Source organism: Salvia splendens, chromosome 14, assembly GCF_004379255.2.
Source record: "Salvia splendens isolate huo1 chromosome 14, SspV2, whole genome shotgun sequence".
Classification (NCBI taxonomy): domain Eukaryota; kingdom Viridiplantae; phylum Streptophyta; class Magnoliopsida; order Lamiales; family Lamiaceae; genus Salvia; species Salvia splendens.
In genome coordinates, this window is record NC_056045.1 from 29,487,301 (window position 1) to 29,501,340 (window position 14,040).

Genomic DNA, 14,040 nt, shown 5'->3' on the forward strand with positions numbered 1-14,040 from the left:
TAAGATAGATAGATTTCATCGTTGGAAGTCATGATGGTGAGATCGCGATGAAAGCACAGGTTGATAAAGGAAAGACCCTTATCAAGTGAAAAAGATAAAGAAAGTCGCAGAGAAACCATGCTATGTCGACAATCGGAAATTCTAAACAGAAAAACTAAATAAACATAAATGACCATAATTATGATTTCATTGATTGAATAATGAGAATAACAATAGTCCTATTTATAATACTCCTATGAATAACCTAACTTGGTGAACAAGATAATAACGATATGGAAAAGATATGATAATATAATAATAGAGATATGAGAGATATTTTTGAAGATATACTATTGTCAATATGCTCACACACAATATTATTGATCATTTTCAGATATGAGATCTAGGTAGATAAATAGTTCACAGCTCGGATATCTTGACACTGAGCAAGAACTCGGTAGATAGATAAATAGTTCACAGCTCGGATATCTTGACACTGAGCAAGAACTCGGTCAGAGTGTCGACCACCACCTTGTTGTCTGAGAAAAATTTGACCTGTGTAGTTATTATGTTTTGATTCACTTTCCTTGTGGCTAGGATTTTATTTCCTTTCCTAGTTTATAGAGATCTTTTTGTACCACACATATTATAAATATGCGTGGAATCTTTTATTATTATTCTTTAAAATGAAGAATTAAATTAATTAATCTCATTCTTACTCTGGCGTGAAACGCCCCCTAGAACTTAACTAGGGTTATTCTCTTTTTCTCTCTACAAATTCACTCAAATAATTTCTAGGCAAAAGCCTATCACGCATGCACTTGTCGTTTGATCCATGAGAGCACCCAAGATTTATAAGATGTACTATGTTTAGAGAGCTTATATGAGTACTATTCTGTTTTGATAGCTTGTAAATTGTTGATTAAGGTGTTTAAATACCAAAGGATCTCTATTATGTGAGAAAGCAGTGACAAGGTCCACACATTCAGTGGCGTAGCTTCGTCGATCTTTCTATCGTGACGAAGAAAAGTGTCATGGCGAAAAACTTTGTTATGGGATATACATTCATATATGTACACATAACTTGGGAGTAACTATTATTCCATCAAAGATCTCCACCAGCATCCTCACATTAATTTCCCCAGCCCCTTCTCAGTCCTCCTCCTCCTCCGCCGCTCATCACAGCTCTCCAACGCAACCAACCGGCGCTGCCCATATATATACCCCATCCCCATGGCCGACGAATTTGTTTCACACGGTAGATCTTTGTTTAAATTATAAAATGGGCCTTTAAATGGGCTTTTTCCAACTCCCAGACTCGGTCAATCCAATCTCACTCCCAAAGCCCAACTCACTTATTTTCAATAGCAAATTACATTGCATACCAAAGACCAACTTTATATAGTATGAAAGCGAAATAATATCATTTTCCACACCAATTACTCAATCAAGTCTGTCCGAAATTACAATAATTCGAAACTGAACAGATCTGTATTTAAGAAGGTTTAAGTCAAGTGTTTGATAATAGTCTGAAGCACACCATCTTTAGCCCAATTCACCCTGTTACTGTATGCTTCAACTTTTGCTACCATATCTTCAAACCCCCTTTTCACAGCCCCCACTTTGTTCCCATCTTCAACCGTTTCCGACATAGATTTGTTATAGAACTTCAGCCTCCGAGCCACGCCGTGAATTTCCCTAAGATCTTCCATGCAGAGGTTGGCGCCAATAATCATAAACGCAGTTATCTCCTTGTGTTTCCTGGCTGCAGTTTCCAGCTTGTTCAGAAGTGAAAGGATCCATTTCCCGACTGCCCCAAACAGAATGGAGGCCGCTGCTGCTGCCGCTGCCACAGCCGGCCCGGCCGCTTCCCTCTTGGGGTTGGCGTTCGCAGCAGAAATCGCAGCCGTGGCCGCGAAGAACATGGCAGCGAGCGTGAAGAAAACAGCCGACACCTTCTTAGAGACATCCATGGAATCGATGCGTTTGACTAAGCTCTCATCCATGGATTTGAGCGTCGTCAGCATGACCAACTGCTCCTTATAATGGCAGGATAAATGATGGTAGAAGTAGTGGACGGTCAAAGGATCGTTACCTGGCTTGTTTGTGAGTGCTGAGACGAACTCGGGGCCGTTGAGCCTGTTCACATAGTGTCTGCTGACAAAAGAGGCCAGTTTTCCATGATTCTTGGCGTCCTTCTGCAGATCACGGAACGCCGCGACGAATTCTCGGGCCATGAGGTCGGCGTAGGAGGTCATGTTAGAGGCCGGAGTTTCAGGCCCGAATTGGCTCATGTGGCTGCCCATCACCGTTTACGATGAATGAAAAGGGTCGGGCCGGGCCGGTTGCTTTGGAGAAGTGTGATGGGAGGTTGAAGAGGATGACTTGCGGTGCCTTGCCGGTGGATATAGAATAGATAGATAGAGAGAGTGCTGTTAAGGTAAGAGTGAAATGTTGTATACATAAACGCTAGGGGAGTCGGGGACTAAATATATAAAGGAGGAGGAAAAAGGAAAGAGGGGGGATATTTGTGTGAGTTGTGTTGTTTAAATGTGTGTGGGACAGGATGTACGTGCGAAATCGTCACCCAACTTTTTCAACTTTTTCGTCACCCAACTTTTTTTAGTCTCTCAGGTACGTACGTGCGAAAAAACTGACTCTCTTCTGGTTTTTAAATTTAATTCAGGTAAGTACGTGCGAAAAAAAAGTGACTTGCGGTGGATGTACGTGCCAAAGGAGAAAAAATATACTCCATTTATGTCACGCTAAGACATATAGGTGGTGGTTTAATAGCCTAAATTGTTAATTCAATTACCTAATTTGTAATATAATTCAATTAAATTTAAAATTTAAAAGTATTATTTACATATTCTATTTATCTTTATTCTACTTCCATCAGAATTTTAGTAAATAAAGGGGGAGGTCTACTTATATAAACACAGTATATTCCATTAATTATCCTTCTTAATCAACATTTTACTAAGTACTACTATCTTATTTCCTTTGATCAGGGCCCACTCATCAACATTTGCCACTACACGTATACTGGTGCTTTTAACTAGCCATAAATTCGACTTTCATAATTTTATTTTTTTCATCATGTTCCTTTTGTCTAATAAAATTATCTAATTTTTTTAGTCTTTCTCCACAAAAATGGACCATTCCGAAAAAAAGTACACTATTATCTCAATTTTATTCTATCTCACACTTAAAACATAAATTGATAGTATTACATAAAAAGATGATCTATTTCATATTGTTCTAAAAAGATGATCTATTTCACTAAAGACACAATGACTATTTTTAATCAATGTATATTTTATGCTCTTAAATTAAAAAGAATACATAATCAAGATGTGATAAAATGCGTCGAACCCTAAAGTTGCAGTAATGGAGCCAATTTTTTTTTTCTAATTTCAGGTTTTGGAGTGTTATATAGATATTCTAGTTTTTTGTTAATCATTTTTAAGCTGATTAATTTTTCATAGTTATAGAATCTAACAATGTTATTAAAATCAATAACAACATTGCACAATCTGTTTATACATTAAAATTTAAATGTACCAATCTTAAGCTAATTTTGATAATCCAAATAGATTATCATTGCTGAAATAAGGAATCCTGATTTTAAAAAGTCCTCCGCTCATCACAGCTCTCCGGCGCAACCAACCAGCGCACGCACCCGTCTCCTCTTCCGCTGGTGATGGCAGCTCTCCAACGGAGCCAACTGGCGGCGTCCATTTCCCCCATGACCGAAGAATTTGTTTCGGCGTTTCATGATCTGCAGAACGACGCTACAAATTATGTAAAACTGGTGGTGTTTTTCCTCAGCTACTATGTCAACAACCTCAACGCGACCGAGTTCGTCTCACCCAGTCTCAACAACATTATTTGCAGGCAACCTGTAAATGACCTCCCCTCTATCGTTTAAAACTTCTACCATAGCATATCTCATCTTCGTGACGAACATTTGATGATGGAGATGGAACTGAAATCCATGAACGAGAGTTTCAGCACCAACTTAGAGCACACGTTAGCAAGAGGCTAGGGTTTTTTTTTAGGGTTTTGAGAAAAGAAGTATTCCAATTAATTTCTTAATTCTCAATGACTCGATGTAGGGGATGTCTATAATTTATAGAAATCCCATATACTTGATTCGACTATACGACTCTTGAAAGAATCAAGAAGAAAGCTTGATAAGATTGACTAAATAATATATTCTAATAATAATAAAATCGTCCGAAAGTAAGTATATACTAATAATAAAGGCAAATAAACAAGATATGCATTAATGTGAACTATAATCTCGATATTTTGCGGGCTTTGACGTCTTTCTCTTTGGTCTCTCATTCCTAGTTTCTTCAGGTTGTATGTTGGTCGCGAGCTGCACCGTTGGTGTCTGGCGACAAGGATGGTGTCGACTGTACTGCCGAGTCCCTATCAGCACGGTTCGGTAGGAGGTAATGAAAAGTTGTGTGATGTCTTCTTGGACCTGGAATGTGAAATGTCTGGATCTATTACTGCTTTCTTATACTCCCCCGTTTCCTAAAAAATGATTTTCTTTCTCTTTTGTTGTGACCGTCAATTTCAGCAATACTTCCTTCAAATTTGTTGTGACTCAAATCCAACTCCTCAGAGAAAAACCAATCTCGTTAAAGAATTGAGGTTTTTTCCAAAGAGAGAATTGTGATCAAGAGTTAAGGATTCGAGCTTGGCAGGCGAGCTCCATGAATCAGGGAGAGGAAGTAAGATTACTATGTTGAAGAGCGAGAGAGGATGAGAGATTATAGGCTCATTGATATTGAACCAGAGAAGGAATTAAAACTAAACAAAAATGATATTTTGGCAAAATTTGCAGACAAAATAATCTTCTCTCAATATTTTAATGAATAAGAGATACTAGTATATAGACTAAAATACCCTTCATGGACTTGAAGACATTTTCACCTAAACAAAGTTTGAAACAATGAAAAAATAGCTCAAATGATATTAAATCGAAGTTCATGGACCCCAGAAGATATTTTCAAATGTTATGAATCAAAATTGATACCTTGACAATGTTCACAGAAAAAAAAAATGTTCCTCATTCTTTAAAATGTTTGTTTAGTTAGTCTGACTCAACAATCTTAGGTTGGGGTTACTTTTTTTTAATTCTTGACTTTCAAATTTCTAATTTCATAATCAATTCTTAATTTTTTGAATAGATTTAATATTTTGAAGCTATATATTTGATATTTTTCCTTTTCTTTGCAATTCATATCTCGATTCACCTATATCATAAAATAAATTAAAATTTGATATAAGTATGATATAATGGTACCATATAACTAATTGAGTTTATGGATTTGATTTTAAGAATTATTACATGTATTTCATTTTAATTCTTTACTTTCTAAAATTTTAATCCCACTAAATTCTTAATTTAAAACGTTACAATTGAAAATCACATATTCATAAATCATCTCATTAATATATATTTAAAGCTATAATTTTAATAGTGTCTAATTTACTTTATAAAATAATCCGTATATTAGATTTCCTAACCTAATTTATTACATAAATTCATAAATAATTGAGTTTGCGATTTTGATTTAAAAATTTCATACTAATGTTTAATTTTCTTTACTTCCACGATTTCTAGTTTCATAATTGAATTCTTAACTTTTGTACTTTTCTCAGTTTTTTTTTTTAAAAAAAACCATTTTATGTGAGATATTTCTTTTGTGAACATGTTTTTAGGAATGAAAAAAACTAGAGAAAAAAAGTAGGATAGATGATAAAGTAAAAGATATAGTGTTGCTTTTACTGGAAATGTCTCATTTATAGTGGAACGATCTAAATAGGAGTACGCTTCACTAATAATAGGACGAAGTGAGTATTAGTGTTGTTCAATTTTTAAGACATGAAATAAATTAAAATTTAATATAAAGAAGTCAATGACCAGAAATATGCTTTTGCTGAAAAGCTATAATTAATGAACTATTTTGAAGCTTCTTCGATGTTTCTTGTCGTGTCTACCGCACCCTCATATTTCCAGCCCTCCGACAAAAACAAGCCGACGCAAGAAGCCGCTAGGTCCTCTCTCGCCGCTGATCATCGCACCTCTCCGACTCAACCAAGTTTTAATTTCCCCACGACGCCGTGAAGTCCTCTTCCGCCCTTTCCGACTCAACCAAGCTCAATCTCCCCACTTCCACCGTTGATCATCACACCTCTCCAACTCAATCAAGCCTAGTCTCCCAAAAAAATAAAAAACCCAAGCTTAATCTCCCCCACGACCGCCGTGAAGTTCTCTTCCCCCCTTTCCGACTCAACCAAGCTCAATCTCCCCACGACGCCGTGAAACCCTCTTCCACCGCTGATCATCACACCTCTCCGACTCAACCAAGCCTAATCTCCAAAAAAAAAAAAAACCTAATCTCCTCTCGACACCGTGAAACCCTCTCCCGCCGCTGATCATCCCGCCTCTCCGACTACGCCACCAAGTCCTCCTACGCCGCAATCAACCGGCCCACATAGCCGTCTCCTCTTCCACCGCTCCTCACATCTCCTCACGACACCGTGAAACCCTCTCCCGCCGCTGATCATCACGCCTCTCTGACTACGCCACCAAGTCCTCCTACGCTGCAATCAACCGGGCCACACAGCCGTCTCCTCTTCCACCGCTCCTCACATCTCCTCACGACACCGTGAAACCCTCTCCCGCCGCTGATCATCAGCCCTCTCCGACTACGCCACCAAGTCCTCCTACGCCGCAATCAACCGGCCCACATAGCCGTCTCCTCTTCCACCGCTCGTCACAGCTCTCCAACGCAACGAACCGGCGCCGCCCATATACCCCATGGCCGAAGAATTTGTTTCAGCGTTTCATGATCTGCAGAGCGACGCTACAAATAATGAAAAACTGGTGGAGTTTGTCCGCAGCTACTATGTCAACAACCTCAACGCCTCTGAGTTCTGCTCACCTCTCCAACTCCGTCTCAACCCTACAAACAACGACCTACCTGTAAATGATCCTACCTTTATCTTTCAAAACTTCTTTAGTGATATATCTCGTCTCCTTATCAAACATTTGATGCTGGAGAAAGTGCTGAAATCCATGAACAAGGGTTTCAGCAAGCAGCTCAATTCCATTGGTGTCTCCAAGAAAGTGTATTCTGTTATATTCAATGCAGCGGCCATGATATGTGCTGCCGCGGCTGCAGTTGTTGCGGCGAATATCATTCCCATGAGGGGATGGGCGAGGGCAGGGATCGGAGCGGTAGCTGCTGCGGCCTCCATTCTATTCACCGCGCTAGGGAAATGGCGCCGATCCATTTTCATGAAGCGTGAGAATGAAGTGGAAAAACACAAAAAGATAATTGGTCATATGATAATGGTCGCCCGACCCATCATGACAGATCTCGATAGCGTTTACAATACAGCTCGCAGCTTGGAGGTCGAGATCGTATCTTTGTCGGAAGCGGTTGATGACGAGGTAAAAGTGGGGGACGTCGGAAAGAGGTTTGAAGAATTACTACAGAATGATGAAAACTACAATAGGGTTATGAAGTGGGCTAAAGATTCCGTGCTTCAGAGCATAGTTAATCAGTTGGGTTAAGGCGCTTGACCACGGTACTCCTAAGTCCTAACTATGGTCAGTTACAGTCGAATTATGGTCATATAAGTTGTGAACGATTGGATCATAGATGAAAGATGAGCCTAAAGGTTGGATGATTACACACGTTAGAGCTATGTTTAAATCTGAAAATGGGCTTTTACACTTAGTTTGTAGGTTTATATTTGGGCTTGAAAATGGGCTTTTACTCTAAACCCTGCCTGAGTAAATCCAATCTCACTCCTAAAACCCAACCAACTTATTTTCTATAGCCTAATACTCAACTCTATATATTTATTTTCTAGACAGATAATCCACACCAATTACTCAATCAAGTCTGTCTAAAATTGAACTAACTGTCTAATATTACAATAAAAATGAACAAATCTGCTGAATAGTCAACTTTATATAGTTTGAAATCGAAGACACGCGATTTTTTTTGAATACCAGTTAACATTGTTTTACTTGAGAATGGGTATAAATATTGTAATAAACTATTTAATCACCTAACCATTTATAAAGATATTAAACACATAAAACGTCTCATAAAATGTTTGGGTGTTCTAGTGAGACGGGATAAAAAAGAGTGTTAAATAATTACCATCCATAAAAAAGTCATGTTTTTTCTATTTTTTATGTTCATTAAAATTAATCTTTGTAAGTGTCTATTTTTAATGAGGGAATCCTATTTTTATATCCTATTTTTATTTTTTATTATTAGTTTAAGGAGTGCCTTGTCATTTTGTTTAGCCTCGATAAACGCACCTTCTATATTTCATTCTGGGCTAAAAAGTAGTACCCCTATGAAAAATCATACTCCAGTAGTAGTTTGAATGGGTGGAGACATGTGGAGGTAAAGGTGGAGTGGATGCCGGATGGAGATGATACGTGAATATCTCCAAGAATATCTTCAAATCTCTCTTATTTAGTTTAATATTGATTTAGCATATCTTTTCATATTTATTAGGATTATTTTCTTGTTCCTTAAGTTAGGGTATCCACTATTATAAATAGTGGACATTGTTATTCTTTTGAATCATTCAATCAAGAAATAAACTACTTCCTCTCAATCTCTCTATTCTCCTTTCTCTCTCGTCCAAATCTTCCTCCAAACTCTAGTTCTTGCGAAATCGTCCGGTTGAGGAACTTCTTCCTTAACAAGAGACGTCGGTGTATGAGACGCTTTTCGAGAGAACTACGGTGGTGTAACAAAATTTTGAAAAAAAGAGATGCTGCCTCTATAAATAGACATATCATAGTAGGTTTTATTTCATCAACCAAACAACCCCTCAACGCCATCGCTAAGTCCATCATGTCTGAAGAATTTATTTTGGCGTTTCATGATATGCAGAAGGACGATTCGCATAATGAGAAATTGGTGGATTTTGTCCGCAGCCACTATGAGAACAGCCTCTTCCCCTTCGAGTTCTGCTCAACACTCCAACGACGACGTCTTAACAACTCTGCAAACGATCATCATCTTCCTCCCTTCATTTCAGACCATTCCAAGATGCTGGATACGCTGAAACCGATGTATGCGGGCTTCACAAAGGAGCTCGATAGCATCGATCTCTCCCTAAAGGTGTCTATATAAATATCGTAAAACCAATTGGTTATACGAGTGACTCTGATAGACCCTTGATCTATCGGACTAGAGCACCAACGATTTGTAGTAAAACGAAGAACAAGAACGATTACGAAGAACAAGATAAACCCTAGTTGAGGTGCTAGGGGGCGATTTCCGCCAGAACCAGAATGAGAACAAGTTTTAACTTTATTTCTCAATGAATCAAAATACTAGAGAATTCTATAATTTATAGAATTCTAAACTCTAAACCTATCTTGCTAGTCAAGCAAAATAATTAAAATAAAAGATTACAAAAGATATGGAAATTAACTAACCAAAATAAAAGATACTAAATCAAATAAGATAAAGATACTGGAGATGATTTTCAGCGAGATTCACTAAATCGAGGACCCTATCAACTCTCCCGCCGTTGAAAACCACCTTGCCCTCAAGGTGGGTCATGAATTAAGAACACGAGTGTCTTGTCCAAGGTGGAAATACTCTCAAAATCTCCAGGGTCAAAAATACGAACTCCTTTCATCGCACCAAAGCAAAGAGTTTCATGCCCCCGTCTCGTACGAGTCGTAACGAATGTTGAAGCAGGAAAGAAAGGCGACGATACCCGCTCCTCTAGAAACATCAAACTCTCCATGAAGAACTTCATCGCCAGCGACATCAAGTTCTTCTCAAGGAAAGCATCTGTCAAGCACATGGGCTTAACATCCGTGCTCGGTGATTCAACAGCATGATCCTCAAAGAATGCATTCACAACCTTAGATGAGTGTTCGGCAGCACTAGTAGGGACCTTAGATGTATGTCGTCGTGGATTGACCGGAATCTGACTTGCCCAAACTGTCTCACCCTCGACGTATGGTGTCTGTTGCTTACTCATTGGTTCTTGGCTCATGTGGGCAGCATCATCACCACCACTTGAGTCATCGAAGCAAGGAAATTTCTGCTTCTGAAGCAGACTAGGATTACCACCGTCCCCTACAATTATTGGAGCTCGCTTCACCATGCCGACTGATGTTCGGCACTCGAGATTATCATCATGCTCTCTGGAATCTGTAGAACCTTCTCCACTGTCATTCATCTCCTTCAGACTGTAGCCGGAGCAAGGCTTCCTTTTATAAAGGATCTCAGCTCGAACGACGTTGGCAGTGGAAGAAACTGCCGGTGACGGAGCCTCTGCCCAAGGTAGCGGATCGGAAGTGGCAGTGTGAGGCTTCCGAACAGGACCGGCATTGTCTGCACACGGATTGATCTCTCAATGAAAGCACCAATTGATAGACCCTTGATCTATCGGACTAGAGCACCAACGATTTGTAGTAAAACGAAGAACAAGAACGATTACGAAGAACAAGATAAACCCTAGTTGAGGTGCTAGGGGGCGATTTCCGCCAGAACCAGAATGAGAACAAGTTTTAACTTTATTTCTCAATGAATCAAAATACTAGAGAATTCTATAATTTATAGAATTCTAAACTCTAAACCTATCTTGCTAGTCAAGCAAAATAATTAAAATAAAAGATTACAAAAGATATGGAAATTAACTAACCAAAATAAAAGATACTAAATCAAATAAGATAAAGATACTGGAGATGATTTTCAGCGAGATTCACTAAATCGAGGACCCTATCAGACTCCTAAAATTTATATAGTGGTTTGAGTTCATATTATAATACTACTGGTTATTTTTGTTTTATTTGCCAACAAGTGTCTACTGTTTTCTTCATCGCAACAGTTATAATTTGCACGGCCGCGAGTGCGAATGCCAATCCCGAGTGGGCATGGGCGGCAGTGGCAGGGGCTGCGACGGCAGCTTCAGTTGCCTCCATTCTGTTTGGCGCGCTCGGGAAATGGCACCATTCAGTACTCAACAAGAGTGAAACTGTGTTAAGGAATGTCTTTCCTTAACGGTCGGAATCCTCATAATCAAGAAACGGTTGTCGTCGTTGTCGAGCGCCCAACATTTGGGTCGGCGACTTGAACGGCAAAAGGGGCGGCTGAGCGCGAGATCAGTCTCGTCGGCAGCCTTATGAGAGGTTTCTTATTTGCTAATCAATTGAGCCAAACGAATGATAATTTCATATATTGATTGACGGAATAAAATGATAACAACTTAGCCCTATTTATAATACTAGAATACTAGCTTATGGAACAAGAAACAAATATAAGAAAAGATATGCAAATCCCTAATATATCTAAACTAATTAATAATGATAGAATACTCGTATCAAATTGCAGTAAAGAAACATAAGGAGATTACAACACATCTCGGCGGCAGGGCTCTTCTTCGGCTTCGTTGCATCTTTACTGGCAGTGTCCTCAGCTGGGCGTTCCGAAGCGGCGGCGGATTTCCCCGGAGTGACGGGATCCGCAGCGGGCTTGGATTTGGCCTTCCTGTTTGATTTCGGAGTCTCTTCGACTGGCTTCGCGGCGAGTGGCCTGACTTCCGGAGCGTCGGACTCAGACTCCGTTTCAGATCCGGAGTCATCTTCGTCGTCGGAGGAAGGGTGAGGCAGCGGCTGCGAGGGTTTGGCGGCGGGAATCTGAGGCTGTGGCTTATTTTGGTGAGGGGTGGGGTCGATATCGGCGTCAGATTCCTCCTCGGAGGAGCTTCCTTCCTCGCTGAAATCCGATTCGGATTCCTCAACTAGGTTCACGGTTTTTAGCCATTTTTTTTTTCACAGAGAGAAAGTAGGGTTTGCGGGGGTGGGAGAATTGTGAGAGACGGCTTGGCTTGTGTTGTCCACAAATTCGCCACCGATGGCGAGGGATAGCAGTGGTATGACTCCGACATTGGCTGGTAGGGCGCGTGAGGTGGCTGTGCGGCGGTGTACAACCAGGGTTGGTCTGGTGGATCAGGTTCGGGCAGGAGCGGAGAGTGCGTTGCTGCTACCCTGCGCTCATGCTCAGCCAATCGGATCTCGAGCCGGGCGAGCCTAGCGAGAATATTCTCCCACGTTGCTGCTGTTGAATTCCATTGCAAGCCTTCAGATGCTTGCGATATCTCCCACCATGAACGAAGATTGACTTCGGCCATGAGTTCGTCAATGAAAGCACCACTTGTTAAGGACTTACTCCTTAACCTCGCACGAATTCCTCCGTGAGGTCGCGGGAACGCTTGCCCGTCGATCGCCCGTGAATTTGTGATTAGGAGCGATCAAAAGAGTCTGAAGGACTTGCTGCACTAGATAATTCAGACACCGGATCAGCAACTCTATGTGCGAAAGTTAATGGGTTACAAGTTCGGCATCGAATACAAGACGGGCGCCTCGAACAAGGCGGCAGATGCGTTGTCTCGGCGTGACATGGAAACCGAGCAGGCAGCGGCGGACGCAGCGGTGCTGGCATTGGTATGTCACCCAAGCCCTCATATTATGGAAATTTTGCGAGAGGATAATCGGACCAAGGCTGATTTGTTGAATCTCCACGACGAGGTTGCGAGGGGGTGGCTAAACCGGGCTTCTCGGTGGCTGATAGGCTGGTTTATTCTGGCAGAAGAATTGTAGTGGAGGAGCACTCTGCAGCAAAGGGGGCGTTATTATATGAGCACCATAGCACTCCATTGGCGGGTCACCCCGGGGTGGATCGGACTTTCCGACGGCTGGCAGCTTATTTTTTCTGGAATACGATGCGCAAGGACGTCAAACGCTTCGTAGACTCTTGTTTTGTGTGCCAAACTACTAAGTATTCGACACAAAAGCCTGCGGTTCTTTTGCAGTCTTTGCCTATTCCGTCGCAGGTCTGGGAGGATGTTTCCATGGACTTCATTATGAGTTTGCCGCAATCGAGGGGATATACCACTATTTTGGTTGCAGATGACAGGTTATCTAAGTACGTCCATTTTGCCCCACTTCCGTCGAAATTTGATGCGTGGAGAGTGGCAAACCTTTTCATTGACACAATGGCCAAACATCATGGATTTCCTAAGACGCTCGTTTCAGATAGAGACCCTTTGTTTCTAAATGAGGTGTGGGAGCATATGTTGAAGTTGAGTGGGACCAAGCAGCATTTCACGACAGCTTACCATCCCCAATCTGACGGGCAGACCGAGGTTCGGAATCGCGGCCTCGAACAATATTTGAGGGTGTTTGTGGCTGATCATCCTGCGAAGTGGGCGAATTTTCTGCCGTGGGCGGAACTTGCACTGAATTGTTTCTATCACGAGGGGTTAGGAACTTCCCCTTATCATGCGTTATACGACCGAGAACCGCCGGCTTTGATAGCCTCACCACCGTCTGCTGCAACTCCACCAGACGTGGCGAAGGACATTCGTCTGAGGGGGGAATTGATAGTAGAGTTACGCCGAAACTTGGAGAAGACACAGAATCGTATGCGCGCAGCAGCGAACCGCCGCCGACGACACCTGGAATTTGAGGTGGGCGATCGTGTACTCCTGAAGTTTCAGCCGTACCGACAACACTCGGTCGCTCGCCCGGTGTCGGCAAAGTTGGCTCGCCGATTCTATGGCCCGTTTGAAATCCTGGAACGCATTGGCCAAGTGGCATATCGCCTGAAGTTGCCGGACGGTAGTCGGATCCATAATGTCTTTCATGTGAGCCTGTTGAAACCGTACGTGGAGGGCTTGACGCGGGGGGCGTCGGACTTCCCAGTGGTGTTCGCAAGAGGGCAGTCCATTGCCCAGCCGATAAAGCTGCTGGAGCGTCGCGTGGTGTGGAATGCCGGAGAGGCGCAAGAGGAATGTCGGGTGCAGTGGAGTGAAGATGGGGGAGCAGTGCCGACGTGGGAGCCACTCACGGTGGTGAAGAAGCATTTTCCGTACCTCCTTGGGGACAAGGAGTCACTTAAGGAGGGGGGAGTTGATACGGGAACACACCCGACACCAGAGGTTCAAGGGGACGAAGTGAGACGGGAGGAGGAGCACGAGGTA

The 14,040-nt window shown here is 41.7% G+C and overlaps 2 protein-coding genes across 2 annotated transcripts; one reads left to right on the forward strand and one right to left on the reverse strand.

Annotated features, from left to right (window-relative positions):
- Nucleotides 1–1,484: 1,484 nt before the first annotated feature.
- Nucleotides 1,485–2,285, reverse strand: LOC121764496 (UPF0496 protein 1-like). The gene has a single exon (XM_042160508.1). It carries the CDS (start codon nt 2,283–2,285, stop codon nt 1,485–1,487), a length of 801 nt encoding a protein of 266 aa, XP_042016442.1.
- A 4,535-nt stretch (nt 2,286–6,820) lies between these two features.
- Nucleotides 6,821–7,579, forward strand: LOC121764497 (UPF0496 protein 1-like). Its single transcript, XM_042160509.1, has one exon. The coding sequence runs from the start codon at nt 6,821–6,823 to the stop codon at nt 7,577–7,579; it is 759 nt and encodes a 252-aa protein (XP_042016443.1).
- The last annotated feature ends 6,461 nt before the right edge of the window (nt 7,580–14,040 follow it).